The sequence below is a fragment of the Mercenaria mercenaria genome, chromosome 6 (assembly GCF_021730395.1).
Source record: "Mercenaria mercenaria strain notata chromosome 6, MADL_Memer_1, whole genome shotgun sequence".
NCBI classification, from domain to species: Eukaryota; Metazoa; Mollusca; class Bivalvia; order Venerida; family Veneridae; genus Mercenaria; species Mercenaria mercenaria.
This window is the reverse complement of record NC_069366.1, coordinates 39,653,119-39,680,222: the sequence shown is the minus strand read 5'-3', so window position 1 is coordinate 39,680,222 and position 27,104 is coordinate 39,653,119. Positions and strand designations below refer to the sequence as shown.

Genomic DNA, 27,104 nt, shown 5'->3' with positions numbered 1-27,104 from the left:
AGTCTAGGTCAAATTGGATACTAGGTTACCTTGGTAACATGGGTAAGAACTAAGTCAGGTGAGCAGTTTAGGTCCTTAGTACCCCACCCCTCTTGTTTATGATAAAAACTTGCAGTACCAACAAACAAGACATGCTCAATATTGAGTGTTTTGTTGCTATTCTAATGTACTATGGCACACTAGCTGTTTTTAGATAATATAATGTCTAGTCCAGGTCTAGGTGCCGCCACATCTACCCCTGGAGATTAGTGGTTTAAATAATCCTTGATCTGCCACCTTGATTTGTCACCTTAATCTGCTGCCTTAATCTACAGATCATAATCTGCCACTTTGATCTGTAGATAACCCTTTATCTGCTACTTTAATCTGCTACCTTAAACAACAAGTCATAATGTGCCACTTCAATGTGTAGATCAGTGATCTGCCACCTTCATCTGTCACTAGTGTGCCCCCGACCCACACACACACACACACACACACACTGGGGGAGACTTATTGTTTTTGCCCTGTCTGTCCGTCCGCCTGTCTGTCACACTTAATTTCCGATCAATAACTTTAGAACCATTTCACCTAGAACCTTCAATCTCCATAAGTTGATAGGGCTTATAGAGTAGATGACCCCTATTGTTTTTGGGATCGCTATTAAAGGTCAAGATCACAGTGGCCTGATGATGGAAAGCCATTTCCGATCAATAAAGTACAGGGAACTTACTGGGAATGAGGTAAGTGTATACCTGGGAATAAGGTAACATCTGTGCATTCTGATTGGTCAGTCATGTAAACAAACCTAGAAAGTGATTTATTAGCTCACCTGTCACAAAGTGACAAGGTGAGCTTTTGTGATCGCGCGGTCTCTGTCGTCCGTCGTCTGTGCATCCATGCGTGCGTCCGTAAACTTTTGCTTATGACCACTCTAGAGGTCACATTTTTCATGGGATCTTTATGAAAGTTGGTCAGAATGTTCATCTTGATGATATCTAGGTCAAGTTCGAAACTGGGTCACGTGCCTTCAAAAACTAGGTCAGTAGATCTAAAAATAGAAAAACCTTGTGACCTCTCTAGAGGCCATATATTTCACAAGGTCTTCATGAAAATTGGTCAGAACGATCATCTTGATGACATCTAGGTCAAGTTCGAAACTGGGTCACGTGCCATCAAAAACTAGGTCAGTAGGTCAAAAAATAGAAAAACCTTGTGACCTCTCTAAAGGCCATATTTTTCATGGGATCTGTATGAAAGTTGGTCTGAATGTTCATCTTGATGATGTCTAGGTCAAGTTCGAAAGTGGGTCACATGCCATCAAAACCTAGGTCAGTAGGTCAAATAATAGAAAAACCTTGTGACCTCTCTAAAGGCCATATTTTTCATGGGATCTGTATGAAAGTTGGTCTGAATGTTCATCTTGATGATATCTAGGTCAAGTTCGAAACAGGGTCATGTGTGTCAAAAACTAGGTCAGTAGGTCTAAAAATAGAAAAACCTTGTGACCTCTCTAGAGGCCATACTTGTGAATGGATCTCCATAAAAATTGGTCAGAATGTTCACCTTGATGATATCTAGGTCAAGTTCGAAACTGGATCATGTGCCATCAAAAACTAGGTCAGTAGATCAAATAATAGAAAAACCTTGTGACCTCTCTAAAGGCCATATTTTTCATGGGATCTGTATGAAAGTTGGTCTGAATGTTCATCTTGATGATGTCTAGGTCAAGTTCGAAAGTGGGTCACATGCCGTCAAAAACTAGGTCAGTAGGTCAAATAATAGAAAAACCTTGTGACCTCTCTATAGGCCATATTTTTCATGGGATCTGTATGAAAGTTGGTCTGAATGTTCATCTTGATGATATCTAGGTCAAGTTAGAAACAGGGTCATGTGTGGTCGAAAACTAGGTCAGTAGGTCTAAAAATAGAAAAACCTTGTGACCTCTCTAGAGGCCATACTGGTGAATGGATCTCCATAAAAATTGGTCAGAATGTTCACCTTGATGATATTCAGGTCAAGTTTGAAACTGGGTCATGTGCCTTAAAAAACTAGGTCAGTAGGTCAGATAATAAAAAAACCTTGTGACCTCTCTAGAGGCCATACTTTTCATGGGATCTGTATGAAAGTTGGTCTGAATGTTCACCTTGATGATATCTAGGTCAGGTTTGAAACTGGGTCAACTGCGGTCAAAAACTAGATCAGTAGGTCAAAAATTATTAAAATCTTTTGACCTCTCTAGAGGCCATATTTTTCAATGGATCTTCATGAAAATGGATCTGAATGTTCATCTTGATGATATCTAGGTCAGTTTCGAAACTGGGTCACGTGCGGTCAAAAACTAGGCCAGTAGGTATAAAAATAGAAAAACCTTGTGACCTCTCTAGATGCCATATTTTTCATGAGATCTTCATGAAAATTAGTGAGAATGTTCACCTTGATGATATCTAGGTAAGTTCAAAACAGGGTCACGTACCTTCGAAAACTAGGTCAATAGGTCAGATAATAGAAAAACCTTGTGACCTCTCTAGAGACCATATTTTTTAATGGATCTTCATGAAAATTGGTCAGAATTTTTATCTTGATAATATCTAGGTCAAGTTCAAAACTGGGTCACATGAGCTCAAAAACTAGGTCACTATGTCAAATAATAGAAAAAAAACAACGTCATACTCAAAACTGGGTCATGTGGGAAGAGGTGAGCGATTCAGGACCATCATGGTCCTCTTGTTTTTTTTTAAAATTGATATTTTTTCACTGCATTTACAGTATTCTATTATATATTTTGACAAAATTTGCTACATTTTATGTATATTGAAAAACAAGCTTTATCAAACGAATTTCTCCCACTATGCCAACAATGTAAACATCACAGTAGTGTCACTATTCGTATGTTTTTCATTGGATGTTTTGGTAGAACTATGATAGTTCTTGAAAAACTTGTAATTAGATATAAATGTTTCGATGTATGGAAGGCTGTACATGCCATAATGTTATAATGTAAGTCTATGGGGAAACAATTGGTGGTCTCTAACCTTAACCCAGAACCTTGAAACTTCATAGGATGATTGCAGATGCCTAGTAGATGACCCCTATTGATTTTTGGATCAGTAGATCAAAGGTCAAGGTCACAGGGCCAGAATATGGAAAACCAGAATGTTAAAACTTCATATTATTGTTACTAGGATGATTGTACTTGCAGAATAGATGATCTCTATTGATTTTGAAATTAGTAGATCAAAAGTTACAGGGCCAGAACATGGAAAACCCTTTTTATGCCCCCAGCATCTACTGATGCGGGAGGCGTATAGTTATTGTCTGTCCGTCCGTCAGTTCATTTGTTCATCCATCGATCCATTCGAGGTTAACCAAATGGGACCATTTCGTCTAGCATCAATACCCCTAACTATAATGACTTGATACTAATGCAGATGTAACCTGTAACCATTCCTCGTCTTCAGACATCACCTGAACTCAGTTTGACCTTGAACTTGACCTCGTTTTGGATTTAGGTTGCTTTGTATCAACAAGGATGCCACTGGGGGCATTGAGCATTTATTGAATGCAGCTCCTTGTTTTATCATTAACTTGAGAACTTTTCAACCCAGAACCTTAAAACTTCATAGAGTGATAGAGCTTATGGAGTAGATGACCCGTACTATTTTAAGGGTCACTCTATCAAAGGTCAAAGTCACAGGGGCCTAAACATGGAAAATTGTCATTGATCAGTAACTTGAGAACCAGTTGACCCAAAACATTGATACTAAATGGGATGATTGGACAATCAGAGTAGATGACCCCTATTGATATTTGGGTCAGGTTATAGGTCAAGTTACAGGGGCAAGAACATGCAAAACTGTTTTTGATCAATATCTTTAGAACCACTTGACCCAAGACCTTGAAACTTTACAGTATGATTGAACATGCAAAAATAGAAGACCCCATTTGATTTTGAGTCACTCAGTGAAAGGTAAATGTGCAGGGCCAGAATATAGAAAAGCATTTTTGATCAATAATTTCACAACCACTTTACCCAGAATGTTAAAACTTCATAGGATGATTGAACATGCCAAGTAGGTGATCCCTATAGATTTTGAGGTCACTCAGGTGAACGTCAAGGTTGCAGGGGCAAGAACATGGAAAACTGTTTCAGATCAATAGCTTGAGAACAACTTGCTCCAGAAAGCTGAAACTTAATAGGATGATTGGACATGTAGAGTAGGTGGCTCTTTTTGACCTTGGGGTCACTCTTTTAAAGGTCAAGGTCACAGGATCCAGAACATGGAAAACCATTTCTGATACTGATACTTAAGGACCATTTGACCCAGAACCATGAAACTTCACTTAATGATTGAACATGCAGAGTAAATGACCCCTCATGCTTTTGAGGTCACTCAGTGAAAGGTCAAGGTCACAGGGGCCAGAAATTGGAAAAGTGTTTCCAATCAGTAACTTGAGAACCTCTTGACATAGAACCTTGAAACTTAAAAGGATTATAGGACATGCCAAGCAGATTGTCCCTAATAATTTTTGGGTTAGTAGGTGAAGGGTCCAGCTGACAGGGCCCTGAAACATGAAAACAGTTTACAATCAATAACTTGAGAACCACTTGACCTAGAACTGGGAAACTTCATAGAATGTTTGGACATGCAGAATAACAGAATCTTGACACTTCCTAGCAGGATTGGACTTATTGAGTAGTATGTCTGTGGTCTGTGTCTGCCCTCCCAACCCCCACCCCCACCCAAACCACCCCTGAAAAACATTGGGACCTGAACATTGAAAACCATGTCCATATAGATGACCTAGATTATTTCTATTGCATTTCAAAAAACATTTAGGAAACCATTAGTGTCACTTTGACTTTGGCTACATCCCCCTATTGACTTATGATATGTTCAGGGGAGACATGTTCTTTTCTACAAAAGCATCTTCTAGTTATACATACAAACACAGACCTTTCAGTGTAGGACAGTGAGTCTCTTTGAAGCATAAATGGAGCTACTGATATTAGTCTGTTTAGATCAATAGATTAGCTTGAATAGCTAATCATTTATTATTTATGGCACACTTTAAAACTTTTAAAATTCTGTTTGTATTGCTTTTCTGTTAAGGCTTCAAAAAGGGTCATGTTTGTGAAGGGTTTATTTCAAATACAACTGAAGCGTAAATATTGTTGAACATTTGACTAGTCTTTCTGTCTTTTGTCTGCTGTTATTAAATTACTCCTTGATTAGTTTACTGCAATGTAGTGCCAACATAGGAAACATATTCATATTAAAAATAGAGGAGAAAACATATTCAGACAAACAATTAACAAACAAACAATACCTGCAATTCAGCAAAATGAATAAAAACCAAGTAGTCATTACATTTTCTATGCATTTTTGTGCTCCCCCAAATTTTGGTAGGATGCGCGGACGCATTTGCCCTTGTCTGTCCAAGAATTGCAGGGTCTTGAGTTAGATCCCTGGGCAGGGGAATGTCCTCTGTGGAGATTTAATTCAGACATTATGTCTGAAACAATTTTTTCTTAACCTCTGATTCATGTTTGGAAGTTTGCAGTTACTTGCGTAGAACATGTTGGTATTGATACAGAATGCAGGAATGCTGGTTAGGTTAACTGCCCACTGTTTCATAACTGAAATACTATTGAAAAATGGTGTTAAACCCAAAACAAATAAAAAAACAAAGATTGTCAAAAATATGCATAAAGGGCATAAAAGTTTGTATTTGTTTAGGTTGGCATGGCCCTTATAGACAGGGACCCTCATCCTGTATTCATGAATCTTGTAACATCAAGCCGTAATAATGAAATGAATGAACTGGCATGCAGAAAAGTGCCATTCAAATATTCCAAATTTAAATGTAAACACAAAGTCACCGCATCTGAATGTTCAAATGAAGTAAGTATAATATACTTTAGTTGAGCACTACCAAAATAATGCATTAAGCACCACCACAGTCTGATAATATTATAATACAAAATTAATTCAGAATTAACAGTTCTATCAATTCTGTATTCACTATATTATTCAAGAGTTTTAAAAGTGAACTTACGTTTTTAAAGGTCTAGCACTGTTGAAACAAAACTGTTTGTCCTTTTGTGATTGCCCTGTGTCCGCCGTCCGTCGTCCGCCCCCTATTTTCAGAGTTATGGCCCCTGAAATAGTCAAAAATGCACATTTTCACCTTGTGACACACCTAGCTCAAAAAGCATTTAATATAAACGGTTGAAAACTTGCATAAGTCTTTATCATCATGAAACAAACTTGCACATCTCTTATTTTTTTGGCTGGCTCCACCCCTATTTTGAAAGTTATGGCCCCTGAAATTGTAAAAAATGCACATTTTTACCTTTTATGTGCCCAGCACAAAAAGTATTTGATGTAAATTCATGAAACAATAGGAAATGACAATTATGATAAGAAAACTGACTGATGTAAAAAGTAATGTTGTCTGTATTAGAAAATTTAGCTATACAAGTAGTAGTTAAGACAAAACTGGATACTGGATCAGGTACTATAACCACCCATTTTCACCTATCACAGACTTTCGAATTGTGACGATAATCAATGCATTCTGGTGAAAACCTATAAAGAATTTAGGAAAATAGTGATTATAAAATTACACCATAGTCACAAGAATACGCAACTATTTAATTAATAAACTGTAAAATATCCATATTCGGATATAGTGATTGTACCTACATTATTGCCACTAGAGACTGTATAGTTACAGAAACATGCCTATCATATGACACTTTCTACCTGAACAAAAACTAGAAATTACACAGGCATGGGGAATGGTTAATGTAAAAAAATAACAAGTAGAACATTTAATAAAGAGGCCAAAATTGAGCATTCACGAAATAATCAAAAAATACTATACCAGTGATTAAATAAATATCAAATCTCAGGTGGAAAGATTTATACATTATGTTAGTTGTTAATACAGGCCGGTTCCCTCAGCGAAAAACATTTATTTTCTTATCACCAAGAGATTACGCGGCGCTTTTTTAAACATTGTATGTATTTGTTTAGGTTGGCATGGCCCTTATAGACAGGAACCCTCACCCTGTATTCATGAATCTTGTAACATCAAGCCGTAAAAAAACAAGGAGTTATGGGCCTTGATTGTCAAAAATATGCATAAAGGGCATACAAGTTTGTGTAGCATGTATCTCAAAAAGTAATTGATCAGAGTCGTAAAACGTTAGGTTATTGTTATATAGCATGACATTGTGAAGTTAAGCACCTGGTGGTTTGGCATTTCACTCAATCAGACCACAGGTATGGCCCTTGATTTAGTGAAAAATACACAAAGTGCTTAACATATTTCACATAGAGAGGCCACTAGAGTTGAAAATAAAGAAACCTTTAAATGACTTCTCACGAACCCCTGACTACATCTTCATCAAACTTGGTCTGTAGTATCATTGTAAGGTTCTCACTGGAAATTTTTCAGATAGGGACATGTGGTCCTATTCATGAGTCTCTAGGGTTAAAAATAGATAAGCGACCTACTGAAAAACCACTTGATAGATCTTCATCAGACTTGTAAATGGTTCTGCTTGGATTTCGTCAGGGGCCACCGAGCTGAAAAAAGAAAAAAAATGTCTTGTCTTCAGAATATTTTCTCTTTAGTATAACGAGGATGAAGTACCACAATGGGGAGACATTTTTATCATTATTACAGTGTTTGATATGATTTAAATATATATTGTATTTCAGAGGTATTGTGCCTATTACCTGTGATGAGCTGTTCAAGACCATGGAAGCCAATGATGATGCAAACAAACGATATGAGGTTATGTTCTCCATGCTGGAAATATACAACGAACAAGTGAGAGACCTTCTGTCCAAAGATAATCCCAAAGGTGGTCTTAGTGTGAGACAGAACCCTAAGTTAGGAATGTTCTATGTGGAAGGACTGAAGAAAGTACCTGTTGGGAGCTATGCGGAAATAGAGAAAAGAATGGAACAAGGTTAAGCCTATATGATAACTTATTAGCTCATGGTGAGCTTTTGTGACCGCTCCTCGTGTGTCTTGTGACATGTGTCGTGCATCCGTCAAAAGGGGTGAAAAGAGGCCCTGCCCTGAGGGGTCTCTAGTTTACAGAGACTTGTATCAGAAATTACTTTGAAAATCTTCTTGTCTGAAACCGCAAGACCTAGGTATTTGGTATGAAGCATCGCCTTGTGGTCCTCTACCACGATTGTTCAAATTATGCTCCAGGGGTGAATAGAGGCCCTGCCTTGGGGGGTCTTATGTTTTACATAGGCTTGTATAGGAAAAAAACTACAAAAATCTTCTTGCCTGAGCTGCAAGGCATAGGCTTTTGATATTTATTATGCTCCCTGAGGTGAAAAAAAGTTATTGATCGGAAATGGTTTTCCATGTTCAGGCCCCTTTGACCCTAACCTTAGATGGTGTGACCCCAAAAACAATAGGGGTCATCTACTTCATCAGCCCTGCCATCTTATGAAGTTTGAAGGTTCTAGGACAAATGGTTCTCCAGGTATTGATCGGGAATGAAGTGTGACGGACGGGTGACGGTTATGGAAACTAGAGTTTTCACATGAGTGACAAATTATACCCCAACAATATGGCCTTGCCACAGAACTAAGCCAATGTTAAAGCTGAACTTGCTTGACCTATGACCTACTGACCTCAAAATCAATAGAGGTCAACTTCTGGTCACCATCAACCTCCCTGTGAAGTTTCATGATCCTCGGTCCAAGCATTCTCAAGTTATTGTCCGAAAAAGGTTAAATGTTCTGGTTCACTCTGTCCTTTGACCTTTGGAACTCAAAATCAATACAGGTCATCTGCTGGTCATGACCAAACTCCGTATTAAGTTTCGTGATCCTTGACCAAAGCGTTCTGAAGTTATTGTCCGAAAACTGTTTAAATGTTCCCGGTCACTGTGACCTTGACCCATGACCTACTGATCTCAAAATCATTAGAGGTCATCTGGTGGTCATAACCAACCTCCCTATTAATTTTCATGATCCTAGGCCCAAGCGTTCTCAAGTTATCATCTGGAAACCGTTTTTCATGTTATTTTGACTTGATCTTTGACCTTCTAGCCTCAAAGTTCAACTGGACCTGTATTTTATCATGTTACACCTGTGTACAAAAATTTATAATCCTAGACCCAAGCGTTCGCAAGTTACCATCCGGAAACTGTTTAACTGTTCCGAGTCACTGTGACCTTGACATTTGATCTACTGACCTCAAAGAAGAACTTGACCTGTATTTCATGATGTTACACCTGTGTACCAAAATTTATGATCCTGGGCCAACCCTTCTCAAGTTATCATCCAGCAGCTGTGACCTTGACCTTGGACCTACTGACCCCAAATTCGAATTTGACCTGTATTTTCAGCCTTTTGCCTTTCTGTCAAGCCTTTTATGAGTTATCATCAAGAGACCATGAAAATCAACGGACCGATCGACCGACCGCCAAGCTCACTCCTATATATCCCCCATCCCACCCCTCACAAACTTCGTTTTGTGGGGGTATAATTATCTATTCTCTCTATTTCACATATCACTGAGATTCTGGTTTGATATTAAGGTAATATGCGCCACTTAACGATTTTCAAAGGACTGTTATGAAATTTTGCCAAATTAAAGTTCATGATATTTCCGATTGACTGGTATTTTTTCCAATTCTCTGTTATTCTTCATTTTGCAGCTATAAGTCATCAAACATGACCACTAACGTCATTTTTTCAGCAGAGCGCAAAATGACGTACTTGACAGGATTTTTAGTAACGTTTTTATATACAACAAAAATACGACAAAAAATCTTTATTTTCAAGTTTGTATTAAAATTATCTCTCCAATGATATATAATTTGTCAAGTAAATATTGACGTTACATTGGAGGCAAACGATTTATGAACGTAAAACACGCAAAACCGAGCTTCACCCAAAATTTTGCGTAAAGGTGCCTATATTTTAGAAACTGCCTGATAGTTTTTCGAATAAATTTGAACAAGCGTGCAAAATTTCAGTCGCTATTGATTCCTTTTAGGGGCCATAACTCTGAAATCCATAATGGGATTTGGCCAGTTTTCGAAGGAAACCGAGATATTATGCCAATACAACTTGTGTGCAAGTTTTATTAAAGCTGATTGCAAAATGTGGCCTCTATCATGATCACAAGCCAAAAATGGCAAATTTTGCCCTTTAAGGGGCCATAACTCTGGAATCTATGACAGGATTTGGCCAGATTTTGAAAGGAACCGAGATATTATGCCAACACAAGTTGTGTGCAAGTTTGATTAAAGTTGATTGCAAAATGTTGTCTCTATTATGTTCACAAGTCAAAAACAGCAAATTTTGGCCCTTTAAGGGGCCATAACTCTGGCACCCATGATGGGATCTAGCAAGTTTACAGAAGGAACCGAGAGATTATGCCCATAAAAGTTGAGCGCAAGTTTGATTAAAATCAATCACAAAATGTGGTCTCTATCCTGTTCACAAGGAAATTGTGGACGGACGGACGAACAGTGACCACAAAAGCTCACCCTGTCACTATGTGACAGATGAGCTAAAAGACAAGAAATTTTCGTGTCCGGTCCATATCTTTGTCATCGATGGATGGATTTTCAAATAACTTGGCATGAATGTGTACCACAGTAAGACGACGTGCAGTGCGCAAGACCCAGGTCCGTAGCTCAAAGGTCAAGGTCACACTTAGACGTTAAAGGATAGTGCATTGATGGGCGTGTCCGGTCCATATCTTTGTCATCGATGTATGGATTTTCAAATAACTTGGCCTGAATGTGTACCACAGTAAGACGATGTGCAGTGCACAAGACCCAGGTCCGTAGCTCAGAGGTCAAGGTCACACTTAGACGTTAAAGGATAGTGCATTGATGGGCGTGTCCGGTCCATATCTTTGTCATCGATGGATGGATTTTCAAATAACTTGGCATAAATGTGTACCACAGTAAGACGACGTGTCATGCGCAAGACCCAGGTTTGTAGCTCAAAGGTCAAGGTCACACTTAGATGTTAAAGGATAGTGCATTGATGGGCGTGTCCGGTCCATATCTTTGTCATCGATGGATGGATTTTCAAATAACTTGGCATGAATGTGTACCACAGTAAGATGACGTGTCACACGCAAGACCCAGGTCCATAGCTCAAAGGTCAAGGTCACACTTAGATGTTAAAGATCATTTTTCATGATAGTGCATTGATGGGCATGTCCAGTCCATATCTTTGTCATTCATGCATGGATTTTAAAGTAACTATGCATGAATGTGTGACACAGTCGCGCGCAAGACCCAGCTCCATAGGTCAAAGGTCCTAAACTCTTAACATCGGCCATAACTATTCATTCAAAGTGCCATCGGGGGCATGTGTCATCCTACGGAGACAGCTCTTGTTTAAGTATTTATTCCTATGTAACTCATATAACAAGTGACCCCCAGGACTTGACCCAGAATGTCAAAACTTCATAGGTTGATTGGACATGCCACATAGATGATCCTTATTGCAGTCAACCATCAGTGTCTGACTTTCGCTCATGTCCCATAATTACTTTTTGCCTATTACCTCTAATGCAGAGTAGAGGAACACTATTGATTTTGGGATCACTCTATTAAAGGTCAATGTCACAGGGTTCTGAATATGGAAAACCATTTCCGATCAATAACTTGAGAACCACCTGAGCCAAACTATTAAAACTTCATAGGATGATTGTACATGCAAAGTAGATGACCCCTATAGATTTTGGGGTCACTTTATTAAAGGTCAAGGTTACAGTTTCCAGAACATGGAAGAACATGGAAATCAATTTCCGATCGGTAATTTGAGAGCCATTTGACCTGGAACCTGTTTTTTGGTCATTCCATCAAAGGTCAAGGTCGCAGGGGTCATATGTCCGTCTAACTTCATTTTCAATCAATAACTTGAGAACTATTTGACCTAGAACCTTCAGTCTTCATAGGGTAATAGGGCTTACAGAGTAGTTGACCGCTACTATTTTTGGGCTTACTAGATCAAAGGTCAGGGTCACATGGGCCTGACCTTGGAAAACCATCTCTGATCAATAACTTTAGAACCACTTGACCCAGAATGTTGAAACTTCATAGGATGATTGGACATGCCGCATAGATGATCCCTATTGCAGTCAACCATCAGTGTCTTGACTACACTCCTGTCCCATATTTACTTCTTGCCTCTTACTTCTATGCATTGTGGGGAGGGGGCATGGACTTTTCTACAAAAGCATCATCTAGTTTTATTTAAAAATTCTTGAGGCTTGCTGTATACTGACTATAGTAGTTTATGACATAAAGCTGTTGCTAGGGAGTGTGAGGGCTGTTGCACTTCCCATTACCTCTCATGAACAGTTCCAGTCAAACCAAGTCTGCTTGGTTGCAAAAGATCTTCTTACATGTTTTGTTAATGTAATAACTACCTTTAATTCCTTGGAATGTGTGAAACTGTGAAAGTGAGGTAATGAACTTCATTGACTTAGAATATTTATGTCTCCCACCACACAGTGGTGTGGGAGACATATTGATTTACTCCAGTCTGTGTGTGTGTGTGTGTGTGTGTCTGTCTGTCACAAAGCTTGTCCGCACTCTAAGTTGAACATTTGTCATCCGATTTTCACCAAACTTAAACAAAATGTGTTTGACCATAAGACCTCGGCCAAGTTTGATAACTAGCCAAATCGGTCCAGGCGTCTTGGAGTTATGGCCCTTGAATTACCAAAAATCGGTCTTTTTACTCTTGTCCGCACTCTAATTCAAATATTTCTCATCCAGTCTCCACCAAACTTAAACAAAGTGTGTTTGACCATGAGACCTCAGCCAAGTTCGATAACTAGCCAAATCGGTCTAGGCATTTTGGAGTTACGGCCCTTGAATTATCAAAAAATTGGCCTTTTTACTCATGTCCGCACTCTTAATCAAACATTTCTCATCCGATCTTCACCAAACTTGAACAAAATGTGTTTGACCATGAGACCTCGGCCAAGTTCGATAAATAGCCAAATCGGTCCAGGCATTTTGGAGATACGGCCCTTGAATTATCGAAAAATCGGCCTTTTTACTCTTGACCGCACTCTTAAGTCGAACATTTCTCATCCGATCTTCACCAAACTTGAACAAAATGTGTTTGACCATGAGACCTCGGCCAAGTTTGATAACTAGCCAAATCGGTCCAGGCATTTTAGAGTTATGGCCCTTGAATTACCGAAAAAATCCGTCTGTTTACTCTTGTCCGCTCTCTAAGTCGAACAATTCTCATCCGATCTTCACCAAACTTGAACAAAATGTGTTTGGCCATAAGACCTTACCCAAGTTCGATAACTAGCCAAATCCCCCCAGGCACTTTTGATTTATGGCCCTTGAATTACTGATTGGATCCACTCATCCAGACCATCTAATTGGATCCACTCGTCTAAAACATCTAGGGAAACTAACATTTTTCATAGGGGCAGTTGTGGGAGACGCGCTTTTCTCAAAAGCATCTCTAGTTGAAAACGTTTTATACTTAAAAATTGCATAAATAATTAACTGTGAATAACGAATGATTTACATTTCTTTTTTAGCTCATCTGATTTTTTGAAAAAAAAAAAAAATGATGAGTTATTGTCATCACTTGATCGGCGTCAGTGTCTGCGTCAGCATGCCTAGTTAAATTTTATGTTTAGGTCAGCTTTTCTCCTAAACTATCAAAGCTATTGCTTTAAAACTTGCGACACTTGTTCACCATCATAAGCTGAATCTGTACAGCAAGAAACTTACCTCCATCCTGCTTTTTTGCACGAATTATGGCCCGTTTTGGACTTAGAAAATATCAGATTTCTTGGTAAAGTTTCATGTTTAGGTCAATTTTTCTCCTAAACTATTAAAGCTGTTTCTTTGAAACTTGCAACACTCGTTCACCATCAAAAGCTGACTCTGTACAGCAAGAAAGGTAACTTCATCCTGCTTTTTGCAAGAATTATGGCCCCTTTTGGACTTAGAAAATCAGATTACTTGGTTAAGTTTTATGTTTAGGTCAATTTTTCTCCTAAACTATCAAAGCTATTGCTTTATAACTTACAACACTTGTTCACCATCATAAGCTGACTCTGTTCAGCAAGAAACATAACTCCATCCTGCTTTTTACAAGAATTATGGCCCCTTTCAGACTTAGAAAATATCAGATTTCTTAGTTAAGTTTTATGTTTAGGTCAGCTTTTCTCCTAAACTATTAAAGCTATTGCTTTGAAACTTGCAACACTTTTCACTATCAAAAGCTGACTCTGTATAGCAAGAAACATATCTCTATCCTACTATTTGCAAGAATTATGGCCCCTTTTGAACAGATTTCTTGGTTAAGTTGTGCATTTAGGTTAACTTTTCTCCTTTACGGTCAAGGCTATTGCTTTAAAACTTGGAGCAGTTATTTGCCATTAAAAATTTGACACTGCACAGCATGTACAGTAACTCTTCATTACTTTTTGCAAGAACTATTGCCCCTTTTTGACTTAGAAAATCTTTGGTAGGTCAATATTTCTTTTTAACAGAGACAAAAAAATCAGATGAGCGTTTGCACCTGCAAGGCGGTGCTCTTGTTTGTTTTTTTGCCACAACTGATGGCTTTTCCAGTCATTACAATGTTCATAGATCCTTGAATATAATTCTAGTGCTATAAGCATATATATTACTACCAACATTGTTTTAGTCTTTTCCTTAACTAACATTATATTATGGAAGCCCAGAAAGTAGGAAAAATTCAAACATTGAAGGATAGTTTTTCTTGTACAATAATCTGTTGATCTCTGTATCTAGGTACACAGTCAAGAACAGTAGCATCAACAAATATGAATGCCACGAGCAGTCGTGCTCATACTGTGGTCACAATTATATTTGACCAGATCATTAAGTCAGACAGTGGGGAAACAAAGAAAAGCTCTGTGATGAATTTAGTGGATTTGGCAGGTTAGTTTACCTTTTTTCTTTTATAAACATCAGTAAAACTTAAGGCAGTAGATAGAAGGGTGTGTTTGAAGGCAGTAGATAGAAGGGTGTGTTTTTAGCTCACCTGTCACAAAGTGACAAGGTGAGCTTTTGTGATCGCGTGGCGTCCGTCGTCCGTCGTCCGTCCGTGCGTTAGTCCGTCCGTGCGTGCGTAAACTTTTGCTTGTGACCACTCTAGAGGTCACATTTTTCATGGGATCTTTATGAAAGTTGGTCAGAATGTTCATCTTGATGATATCTAGGTCAAGTTCGAAACTGGGTCATATGCGGTCAAAAACTAGGTCAGTAGGTCTAAAAATAGAAAAACCTTGTGACCTCTCTAGAGGCCATATTTTTCATGAGATCTTAATGAAAATTGGTCAGAGTGTTTACCTTGATGATATCTAGGTCAAGTTCGAAACTGGGTCACGTGGGGTCAAAAACTAGGTCAGTAGATCTAAAAATAGAAAAACCTTGTGACCTCTCTAGAGGCCATATTTCTCAATGGATCTTCATGAAAATTGGTGAGAATGTTCACCTTGATGATATCTAGGTCAAGTTCGAAAATGGGTCACATGGGATCAAAAACTAGGTCAGTAGGTCTAAAAATAGAAAAACCTTGTGACCTCTCTAGAGGCCATATTTCTCAATGGATCTTCATGAAAATTGGTCAGAATGTTCACCTTGATGATATCTAGGTTAAGTTTGAAACTGGGTCACGTGCATTCAAAAACTAGGTCAGTAGGTCTGAAAATAGAAAAACTTTGTGACCTCTCTAGAGGCAATATTTTTCATGGGATCTTTATGAAAATTGCTGAGAATGTTCACCTTGATGATATTTAGGTCTAGATCGAAACTGGGTCACGTGCGGTCAATAACTAGGTCAGTAGATCTAAAAATAGAAAAACCCTGTGACCTCTCTAGAGGCCATATTTTTCAAGAGATCTTCATGAAAATTGATCAGAATGTTCATCTTGATGATATCTAGGTCAGGTTCGAAACTGGGTCAGGTGCCTTCAAAAACTAGGTCAGTAGGTCTAAAAATAGAAAAACCTTGTGACGTCTCTAGAGGCCATATTTCTCAATGGATCTTCATGAAAATTGGTGAGTGTTCAGCTTGATGATATCTAGGTCAAGTTCATAACTGGGTCATGTGCGGTCAAAAACTAGGTCAGTAGGTCGAAAAATAGAAAAACCTTGTGACCTCTCTAGAGGCCATATTTTTCATGAGATATTTCATGAAAATTGGTGAGAATGTTCATCTTGATGATATCTAGGTCAAGTTCAAAAGTAGGTCACTTGCCTTCAAAAACTAGGTCATTAGGTCAGATAATAGAAAAACCTTGTCATATTTTTCAATGGATCTTCATGAAAATTGGTCAGAATTTTTCATCTTGATGATATCTAGGTCACATGTGCTCAAAAACTAGGTCACTAGGTCAAATAATAGAAATAACGATGTCATACTCAGTTCAACACTGGGTCATGTGGGGATAGGTGAGCGATTCAGGACCATCATGGTCCTCTTGTTAATGTTGTCAGAAGTTAAACGACAGCTGTGACCTGCACCAAAAGACAACAGTCGGAACCAGTGCCTTTGAAGGGTACTGTAAAGCTTGGTCTCAAATCAAAGACCTGTAGCACCCCCAGTAAGGCAAGGTACAGACAAGAGGAACACCACCCAGCTAAAATTGCCTTATCTACTGAGAAATGGCAAAAGTACTCAAAAAGTAGAATCTTAAGAAAAAGAAAAATACTATGCTAACAAAAACGAAGAGCAAGAAAAAACTGTGTAGCCAAACATCAGTAACAAAATGCAAAAGTTGTAGCCAGATATGGCCACATTTTTATCACAGCAGACTTCAAAAATACATGTAATACCTTGTAATATTTGTCTCTCATTGACTGTTGTTGATTTTCTGTATGTTTGGAGGCTATACTACACATTCTGCAGAGAAAACGGAGCAGATTATTATTACTCAAATTTATTTCAGGATATGGACTGGGGATATATCTGTGTTATTCAAAATAAAATGGCTTTATGGTCAGGCAGACCTAAAATATTCATTTTTAATTGTAATACAATGATTTTCCTACTACTGTCATATAGGTCTGTCTCATGATAAACTGTCAAGCAGAAGTATATTTTATATTGTAGGTTCTGAGAGAGCAGACAGTACAGGAGCTACAGGTGACAGGTTAAAGGAAGGTGCTAACATTAATAAGTCTCTCTCGGCTCTAGGAAACGTCATATCAGTAAGTCTTTGCGAATATCTCATTGTAGTGTAAAAATAAGTATGTACAATAATTTATTGAAGTGTTAAAACATTGCTTTGTAATGTAAAAATACACTACAGTCCAAAACCGTTATCTCGACTTAGGTTATTTTGGTACCTCTGGTGGATTTTCCTGGTCCCGATTTCTTTCCTTCTTATTTCATACAAATCAACTATGGATATCTCGATTTGGATATTTTGATTTTTAGCTCACCTGTCACGTAGTGACAAGTGAGCTTTTGTGATCGCCCTTCATCTGTCTTCTGTTGTCTGTCCACAATTTCTTGTGAACACGATAGAGACCACATTTTGCAGTCAATTTTAGTCAAACTTGCACACAACTTGTATTGGCATAATACCTCGATTCCTTTCGAAAACTGGCCAGATCCAATCATGGGTTCCAGAGTTGTGGCCCCTTAAAGGGCATAAATTTGCTATTTTGGCTTTTGCAGCCATATAGAGACTTCATTCATGGTTTGACTTGATACAAACTTGCAAAATATCTTTAACAACAATAAATCTTGGATTCCATGATGAATCTGTCAGAACCAATCATAGGTTCCAGAGTTACGGCCTCTGATTGACCCCTGAAAGAGCCAAAATTTGTTAATTTTTACCTTGTGAACATGATAGAAGTGACATTTGATTGATTTTAACCACACTTACACACAACTCAAGTCACAATAAGGTCTCGGTTCCTTTTGAAAAAGCGGCTAGATTTCATCTCGGGTTCTAGAGTTACTTACAAAATTTTCTATTTTGGCTCATTCAGCCATATAAAGGTTTCATTTGTGCTTGATACAAACTTGCACAGAATGATTATCTTGATGATCTTCAGGCCTGGATCGAAACTGGGTCATATTGGGTCAAAAACTAGGTCACCAGGTCAAATGAAAGGAAAAGCTTGTTAACATCTTTGAGGCCACATTTATGACCCTATCGTCATGAAATGTGGTCAGAATGTTAGTCTTGATGTTTATCTTGATGATTTCTAGGCCAAGTTCAAAACCGGGTCATTTGGGTCAAAAACTAGGTCATCCAGTCAAATCAAAGGATTAACCGCCTCGATAGCCTAGTGGTAGAGCGTCCGCTTCGAGTGCGGGAGATCGTGGGTTCGATCCCCGGCTGCGTCATACCAAAGACGTGAAAAATGGTACCTGTAGCTCCCTTGCTTGGCTCTCAGCATCTCAGCATTAAAAGGGAAACTGACCTCTTCTCTCATACCCTCATAGCAATGGATTCCATCAGGAATGAGGTGTCGAGAGTGATTAATATGAGTTGTAGAACTTCTTCACAATCGACCTAAAATGAATTCTGTATAAACTAAATCAAAGGAAAAGCTTGAGGCCACATTTATGACCCTGTCTTCATGAAAATTGGTCAGATTGTTTATCTAGGTCACTAAGTCAAATTAAAGAAAACCTTATGTATGCAATAGGGGCTGCATTTTACACTGGATCTTCATGAAATTTGATCAGAATGTATTTCTGGTTGAAATCTTGGTTGAATTTGAATATGGGTCATTTAGGGTCAAAAACTAGGTCACTCGGTCAAAATCAAAGAACACCTTGTGTACGCAATAGGGGCTGCATTTTACACTGGATATACATAAAATTTAGTCAGAATGATTGCCTTGATGAAATCTACGTTAAGTTAGAATATGGGTCATCTATGATTAAAAACTAGGTCACTAGATCAAATGAAGGAAAAACCTTGTGTATGCGATAGAGACTGTATTTTACAATTGATCTTTTTGAAATTTGTTCAGAATGATAGCCTTGATGAAATTAAGGTCAAGTTTTAATATTGGTCATCTGGGGTCAAAAACTAGGTTGCTAGACAAATCAAAGAAAAACGTTTGGTATGCGATAGAGGCTGTATTTTTCAATTGAGGTTCATGAAATTTGGTCAGAATGATTGTCTTGATCAAATCTAGGTCAAGTTCAAATGTACCGGTAGGTCATCTTGGCTTAAAAACTAGGTCGCTAGGTCAAATTGAAGAAAAACACTTGTTTACACTTAGAGACCACATTTTTGGTCCAATCTTAATGAAAATTGGTCAGAATATTAGTTTCCATGAACTCACTAGGTCAGACATGTTTACACTGTTATGTTTTGTTTCTCAGGTGAGCGACTGAAGCCCTCTTGTTTTAATGTTTGTATGAAATCTAGGTCAAGTTTGAAATGGGAATGTTGAAAAAGGGCGTCAAAACCCAGCATAGATAAATAAATGAATAACATCTTTGAAAACTGGTAATTTGGTCAGTTGGGTAAAAGTGAAAGTCATCAAAAAACTTAGGTAATGATTTACCTGATATACATAAAACATGGTGAGAATGTTCAGCATTATGAAATATGCTTTAAATAGTAGTACAGAAATGGTCTGTTACCAGAGATGTAAGTTACTTTTTCATATAATTTATGTAAACACTATTTCTTCTGCATATTGTGCATGCTTTAGAAAATCTTCTTGTCAGAAAATGCTATCCAAATAATATTTTCACATATTTTTTCCTCTACCAAAATTGATGAGCAATCCAGGACCACCATGGCCTTCTTGTTAGGTATTAGAATTAATTAGTGGAACACCGGAGGGGACTATAGGAATGCCTTCTGTCCATCTGTCAGTATGTCCACAAATCTGAATCCTGCAATTTCTCAAAAAGTTTTCAAGCCAGGTTTATAAAACTTGGTATGTGCATAGAGGGCAATATGTTGATTATGCATCTACATGACTTATGCTTGTAGGTCATAGATCAAGGTCACTATTGAAGGTCAAGTAAAAATTGTTCCTGCTCCATACCTTTTATATGCATTCATGGATTATCATAGTGCTACATACAAACGTTCCCTACGATGAGACAATGTGTCAACACATGATCTATGATTGTAAGTTAAAGGTCATGGCCACTGTTTAAAGTCAAGAAAAACTTTGTTTCCAATCCATAACTTTTATATGCATTGGAGGATTTTCTTACCACTACAAGCAAATGTTCCTTGTGACCAGACAATATGTCGCATACATGACCCATGCTTGGTGGTCAAAGGTCAAGGTCACTATTGAAATTAAAGTAAAAATAGTTTTTGTTCCTTAGCTTCTAAATGCATTGAAGCATTTCAGTATGCACACACACATTTATTTCCCATAACCGGATGATGTTGCTTGCATGACCCATGCCTGTCAATCAGAGGTCAAAGTTACCATTGAAGGTCAATTATAAAGCTTTCAGCTCCATAACTTTTAATTGCATTATAAGATTTTTTAATTACTACACAGAAATGAGCCCCATGGTTAGACTATTTGACCCGCCCATGACTGGTGGTTGTCGGTCAAAGATCAAGGTCACTTTTGAAGGTCAAGTGAAATTGTTTCTGCTCCATTACTTTTATGTGCATTGAAGGATTATCATAGTATTGTACTATTTAATTGACCTGTCAAAACATGTTCCCGGCTTTCATGTTAATCTTATACAAGGCTCGAACAGAATATAATGAAAGCCGGGTCCATGTTTTGACAGGTCAAATAAATTGGACAATACTGCACACAAATGTTGCACATGATGAGACAATGGGTTGTGTACATGATCTATGCTTGTAGGTCAAAGCAACTGTTGAAATGTTCATCACAAGAGGGGACCATAGGAATTCCTTCCATCCATCTGTCTTTTCATTGGTCCACCTGTCTGTCAGCAAATCCGGATCCTGCAAAGTCTTCCACCAGTAGGGGATTTCTGCATTGCCACTGCAATACTCAATCACTTATTATCCCCCGACGAAAGTCGGAGGGATATAGTTTTGGCGTTGTCCGTCCGTCCTTCCGTCCGTCCGGAGCGATATCAAGGAAATGGTTGGGAATATTTATATAAAACTTCATATACATGTTTACCACAATGAGTTTTTGCGGCCTGCCAAGTTTCAGTCAGATTGCCCTAGTAACACCAGAGTTATGGCCCTTAGAAGTTTCTAGTGTAAACTATATAGGGTACTATAAATATGGCAATTTCTGCATCATAACTTTTGATATATTTGACCTAGAACTATGAAACTTAAACAGACTTTAGATCACCATAATGTGGTTGTGTACACACAATTTCGTTCAGATTTATTTTGTAAATTAAGAGTTATTGCCCTTTAACTGTATAAAAATCCACATATTTGTACATAACAAACTTACCATTTGGTAGAATTTCATTAAATTTCTTTCATTCTTTTCCATGAACATTTATTGTAAACATGTGAACTTGTGTACCCACACCTGGTCACCCCCTTACCTTCATCACACCCCCCCCCCCCCCCCATCCCCCCCCCCCCCCCCCCCCCCCCAAAAAAAAAAATAAATAAAATTATTCCTTATTTTAGATTTTTTTCAAACAAACGTCATGTACATGTTCACCGCTATGAGGTTATGGGGCCTATCAAGTTTCAGTCAGATTGCCCAAGTAACACCAGAGTTATCGCCCTTAGAATTTCTAGTGTTAACTTTATAGGGTACTATAAATATGGCAATTTCTGCATCATAACTTTTGATATTTTTGAACTAGAACTATGAAACCTAAATAGAATTTAGAGCACTATAATGTGGTTGTGCACACACAATTTCGTACAGATTTCTTTTGTAACTTTAGAGTTATTGCCCTTTAATTGTCTAAAAATCCACATATTTGTACATAACAAACTTACCATTTGGCAGAATTTCATTAAAGGCGTGGGGACTATAATGGCTGTTTTTGGCCCCATCTCGGAACTTCAAGAAATTGACCCGAATAATAGATCAAGACATTTTTTCCATAAAACGAAACATTTAATATATACCTGAAAGATGGTTACCATAGCAACCAGTCTACATTAACACCTGAAAATTGCAGTTTTGCACAGATTCATTTGTTTTTGTAGCATAGTATACGTTAATTAATCGGGAAAGAGTTTAATACATATCATTATTTTAATGTCTAAATGATTCATTTAATGTTGATTTCTTTCCGTAACTATGGTTACCGAAGGTTAAAACTGTCAACAACAGCATTATAACGATATTAATACATTCCCAAGTTAACTGTTGTTCATTGTAATATTACTTTAATCTAACAATTTTGACATTTAATCATTTATTACGTTATTTATCAATTGAATACTCCCATTCTTCCATATAATGCATTTTAATCTATTCTTTTTCAGTTATATCTGGATTTGATACAGTGTCATCATCACTTGAACCAAAGTCATTAAGTTTGCACAAAGTCAAGCCAATTTTTATTTGCTTGCCACTGTTTTTCCTAATATCGAGCATACCCCAGGTACCAGACTAGTACAATGTGAGCACATTCCAACAACCCTAGTTCTAGGTCTGCAAGTACAGTACCATGTGCAAACGCTTGCTTCATTGTATTTGATATAAACTTTGTAAAAGTTTGATGATGTATGCCTGCTTTGTAATTTTGCTCTCAAAAAGTGTTCGTCGTCATTATTCACAAAAAGATCAAATCCACAGTGCATATTAAAGTGTTCCAGTACATATATTTTAGCCATGTTGTGTTGGTACACACCAACCGTTAAACTCCTTATTTCATAGTGACTAAATGCAATAAGAATCATCTTCTCCGCATGTCCAGTCACCCCATGAAGTTTCAATGTTTGGGTCAAGTGGTTCTCAAGTTATGGATCCGAAACGGTTTTTCATGTTCTGGCCCCTGTGACCTTGACCTCTGAGAGAATGGCCCTAAGATCAATAGGGGTCATCTACATTCATGTCCAATCACCCCATGAAGTTTCAACACTCTTGGCCAAGTGGTTCTCAAGTTATGGATCGGAAACGGTTTTCCATGTTCTGGCCACTTTGATCAAGTGAACCCGAAATCAGTAGGGGGATAGGGGCCATCTACTCTGCATGTCCAATTATCCTATGAAGTTTCAACATTCTGGATCAAGTGATTCTCCTGTTATTGATCAGAAACGAGGTTTCTTGTTCAGGCCCCTGTGACTTTGGCCTTCAACGGAGTGATCCCAAAATCAATAGGAGTCATCTTCTGCAAAAGCCATACAACTCTATGAAGTTTGAAGGTTCTATGACAAATGGTTGTCCAGTTATTGATCGGAAATGAAGTGTGACGGGTGGATGGACAGACAGGGCAAAAAAACAATATGTCTACCCCAGTGAGGGGAGTGGGGGGAGGGGGCGGGAGATATAACTAAACATGTGTCAACAGGACACTGGTGCCCCTACTTCCTGTCACTGTACATTGTTTCAAGATTCTAGGTGATTTTTTATGATATAAGCAACACAATTTTTAAGCACTTTATGGTTTTTTTTTTCAATAAGCCAGGGACTGATCTGGTCTGGCTTAGTACATGTCCAAACAGAACACATGGTGTACAACTTCACATGCTATATAATAATTCTTTAAGTCCTGTGACTCTAGATCAAGTACATTTTGAGATACATGGAAAACAAAATTATGCTCTTAATGCGTACTTTTGACCAAATCAATCGCCATAACTCTTCTTGTGCAGCGTGAAAACTTAAAACAAAAGTCAGGCGCATAAATTCACACCTACATAGTTTCATGATAATAAATTATAATAAATTAGTGAAAGGGTCCGTGCAAAAAGGTACATATCTCGATTTAGTAAAAATGTTGGAAAAACACATTTTTGTAAAATTTTGGTGAAGTGTGATATTTCCCAAAATAATTGCAGCAATGGATTGTATACTATTTAAACAGTCATATTACCAAGTTTCGTGTATTTTGCACTATTTATATGAGCCGTGCCATGGGAAAACCAACATAGTGGGTGTGCGACCAGCATGGATCCAGACCAGCCTGCGCATCCGCGCAGTCTGGTCAGGATCCATGCTGTTCGCTAACAGTTTCTCCAATTCTGATAGGCTTTAAAAGCGAACAGCATGGAGCCTGACCAGACTGCGCGGATGCGCAGGCTGGTCTGGATCCATGCTGGTCGCACACCCACTATGTTGGTTTTCCCATGGCACGGCTCATATCATTTTTATAACAAAAAAAAGTTGTTTTTGTCAATTATGTTTATGCAACAAGGGTTCTAAGTCCATGGAGTTATGCAACAAGGGTTCTAAGTCCATGGAGTTAGGACCATTGTTGCATTTAAGCCATGATTTGGGCATCATTTTGCCTAAATATATCAATGAAATATATTAATTTCACATACCTGATGCCTTTAAAATTATTGATATATAGCCCATTTATTATAGACTTGCGTTATTTTTGTCATCCGAACAGCCATCGAAGCCCTGAACTCTTTGATGTCAACTCACTGTGGAGTTAGACCCAATGTTGCATACCTTAAATACCATTTTTATGCCCCCGAAGAAAGGCATATAGTTTTTGAACCGTCTGTCGGTCTGTCAGTCTGTCAGTCTGTCAGTCTGTCCGCAATTTTCGTGTCCGGTCCATATCTTTGTCATCGATGGATGGATTTTCAAATATCTTGGCATGAATGTGTACCACAGTAAGACGACGTGTCGCGCGCAAGACCCAGGTCCGTAGCTCAAAGGTCAAGGTCACACTTAGACATTAAAGGATAGTGCATTGATGGGCGTGTCCGGTCCATATCTTTGTCATCGATGGATGGATTTTCAAATAACTTGGCATGAATGTGTACCACAGTAAGACGACGTGTCGCGCGCAAGACCCAGGTCCGTAGCTCAAAGGTCAAGGTCACACTTAGACTTTAAAGGATAGTGCATTGATGGGCGTGTCCGGTCCATATCTTTGTCAACCATGGATGGATTTTCAAATAACTTGGCATGAATGTGTACCACAGTAAGACGACGTGTCGCGCGCAAGACCCAGGTCCTTAGCTCAAAGGTCAAGGTACACTTAGACGTTAAAGGTCATTTTTATACGCCCGTTTGAAAAACAGGACGTATTATGGGAACGCCCCTGGCGGGCGGATGGGCGGTTGAGCGGGCGGGCGGGCGGCGTCCACAGACCTTGTCCGGAGCATATCTTCTACATGCATGGAGGGATTTTGATGAAACTTGGCACAGTTGTTCACCATCATGAGATGGAGTGTCATGCGCAAGAACCAGGCCCCTAGGTCTAAGGTCAAGGTCACACTTAGAGGTCAAAGGTCAAATTCAAGAATGACTTTGTCCGGAGCATATCTTCTTCATGCATGGAGGGATTTTGATTAAAGTTGGCACAATTGTTCATCATCATGAGACGGAGTGTCATGCGCAAAAACCAGGTCCCTAGGTCTAAGGTCAAGGTCACACTGAGAGGTCAAAGGATACAAGAATGAAAAATTCAAGAATGACTTTGTCCGGAGCATATCTTCTTCATGCATGGAATGATTTTGATGTAGCTTGGCACAGTTGTTCACCATAATGAGAGGGAGTGTCATGCGCAAGAACCAGGTTCCTAGGTCTAAGGTCAAGGTCACACTTAGAGGTCAAAGGATACAAGAATGAAAACTTTGTCCGGAGCATATCTTCTTCATGCATGAAAGGACTTTGATGTAGCTTGGCAAAATTGTTCAACATCATGAGACGGAGTGTCATGCGCAAGAACCAGGTCCCTAGGGGTAAGGTCAAGGTCACACTTAGAGGTCAAGGATACAAGAATGAAAACTTTGTCCGGAGCATTTCTTCTTCATGCATTGAGGGATTTTGATACAACTTGGCACAAATGTTCACAAGCATGAGACGGAGTGTCGTGCGCAAGAACCAGGTCCCTCGGTCTAAGGTCAAGGTCACACTTAAAGGTCAAAGGTCAGATACAAGAATGACTTTCTCCGGAGCATTTGTTCTTCATGCATGGAGGGATTTTGATGTAACTTGGCACAATTGTACACCATCATGAGACGGAGTGTCATGCACTGGTCCCTTCTTTTGAATTACTTCCCTTTGCTGTTACTATAAATAGCTTATATTGTAACTTTTTCATTACAAGTCGTAGGGAAAAATCGAGACCACTTTTCTGTAGTACAACATGCATGTTACATCCAATTCTGAGGTGTATTTTGAGCTATCTCTACCTGGTAAGGATTTTTGTGTGGACTTTTAATTTTTTTTTTTTCGATTTTTTTTTTTTTTTTTTTTTTTTTTTTCTCTTTAAAGATTAACTTCCCTTAGTTGTTACTATACATAACTTACATTGTAACTTTTTTATAATTGACCGTAGGGCAAAACCAGGACCACTTTTCTGTGGTACAACATTGATGTTACTTTCAAATTTTGGGTGTATTTTGAGGTATCTCTACCTGGTAAGGATTTTTTTTGTGGACTTAGAAAAATAAAAGAATTACAATAATTTCTAAAAAAAAACAACATTGTAAACAACTAGAAAATTAAAATTTCATTTGCAAATACAGGTGCTAGTGTAAACAAATTTGCTGTGACGGGTGTATATTGTGACATTCTGGCACCCTTGTTCATGATAGTGCATTGATGGGCGTGTCCGGTCCATATCTTTGTCATTCATGCATGGATTTTAAAATAACTACGCATGAATGTGTGACACAGTAAGACGACGTGTCGCACACAAGACCCAGCTCCGTAGGTCAAAGGTCCTAAACTCTAATATCGGCCATAACTACTCATTCAAAGTGCCATCGGGGGCATATGTCATCCTATGGAGACAGCTCTTGTTTACTCTTAAACAGAAGAATACACTGATGGGGGGAGTTAATCAGGTGGGGAATGTTCTTTTTTATACCACAACGATCCTAACTCCATTTTGATCAAAAATGAAGATAGGTACCTTTTTGCACGGACCCCTTCGATTGTAGGTAAAATATTTTACAGATAAATGCAACGCAAACTTTTAAGTACTTTATATGTATTTTTCTTTAGGCCAATGACCATAACTTCGGTCTGGCTGATTGACACACCAAGC

General features: G+C 38.4%; 1 protein-coding gene across 1 annotated transcript in view; it reads left to right on the top strand.

Moving 5' to 3' along the window:
• LOC123549116 (kinesin-like protein KIF28) overlaps positions 1–27,104 on the top strand; it is a 463,589-nt gene that overhangs the window by 123,588 nt on the left and 312,897 nt on the right. Inside the window, 3 exon segments of the mRNA XM_053545663.1 lie at positions 7,713–7,966; positions 14,792–14,941; positions 17,118–17,215. Coding sequence (XP_053401638.1) covers positions 7,713–7,966; positions 14,792–14,941; positions 17,118–17,215 — 502 coding nt within the window.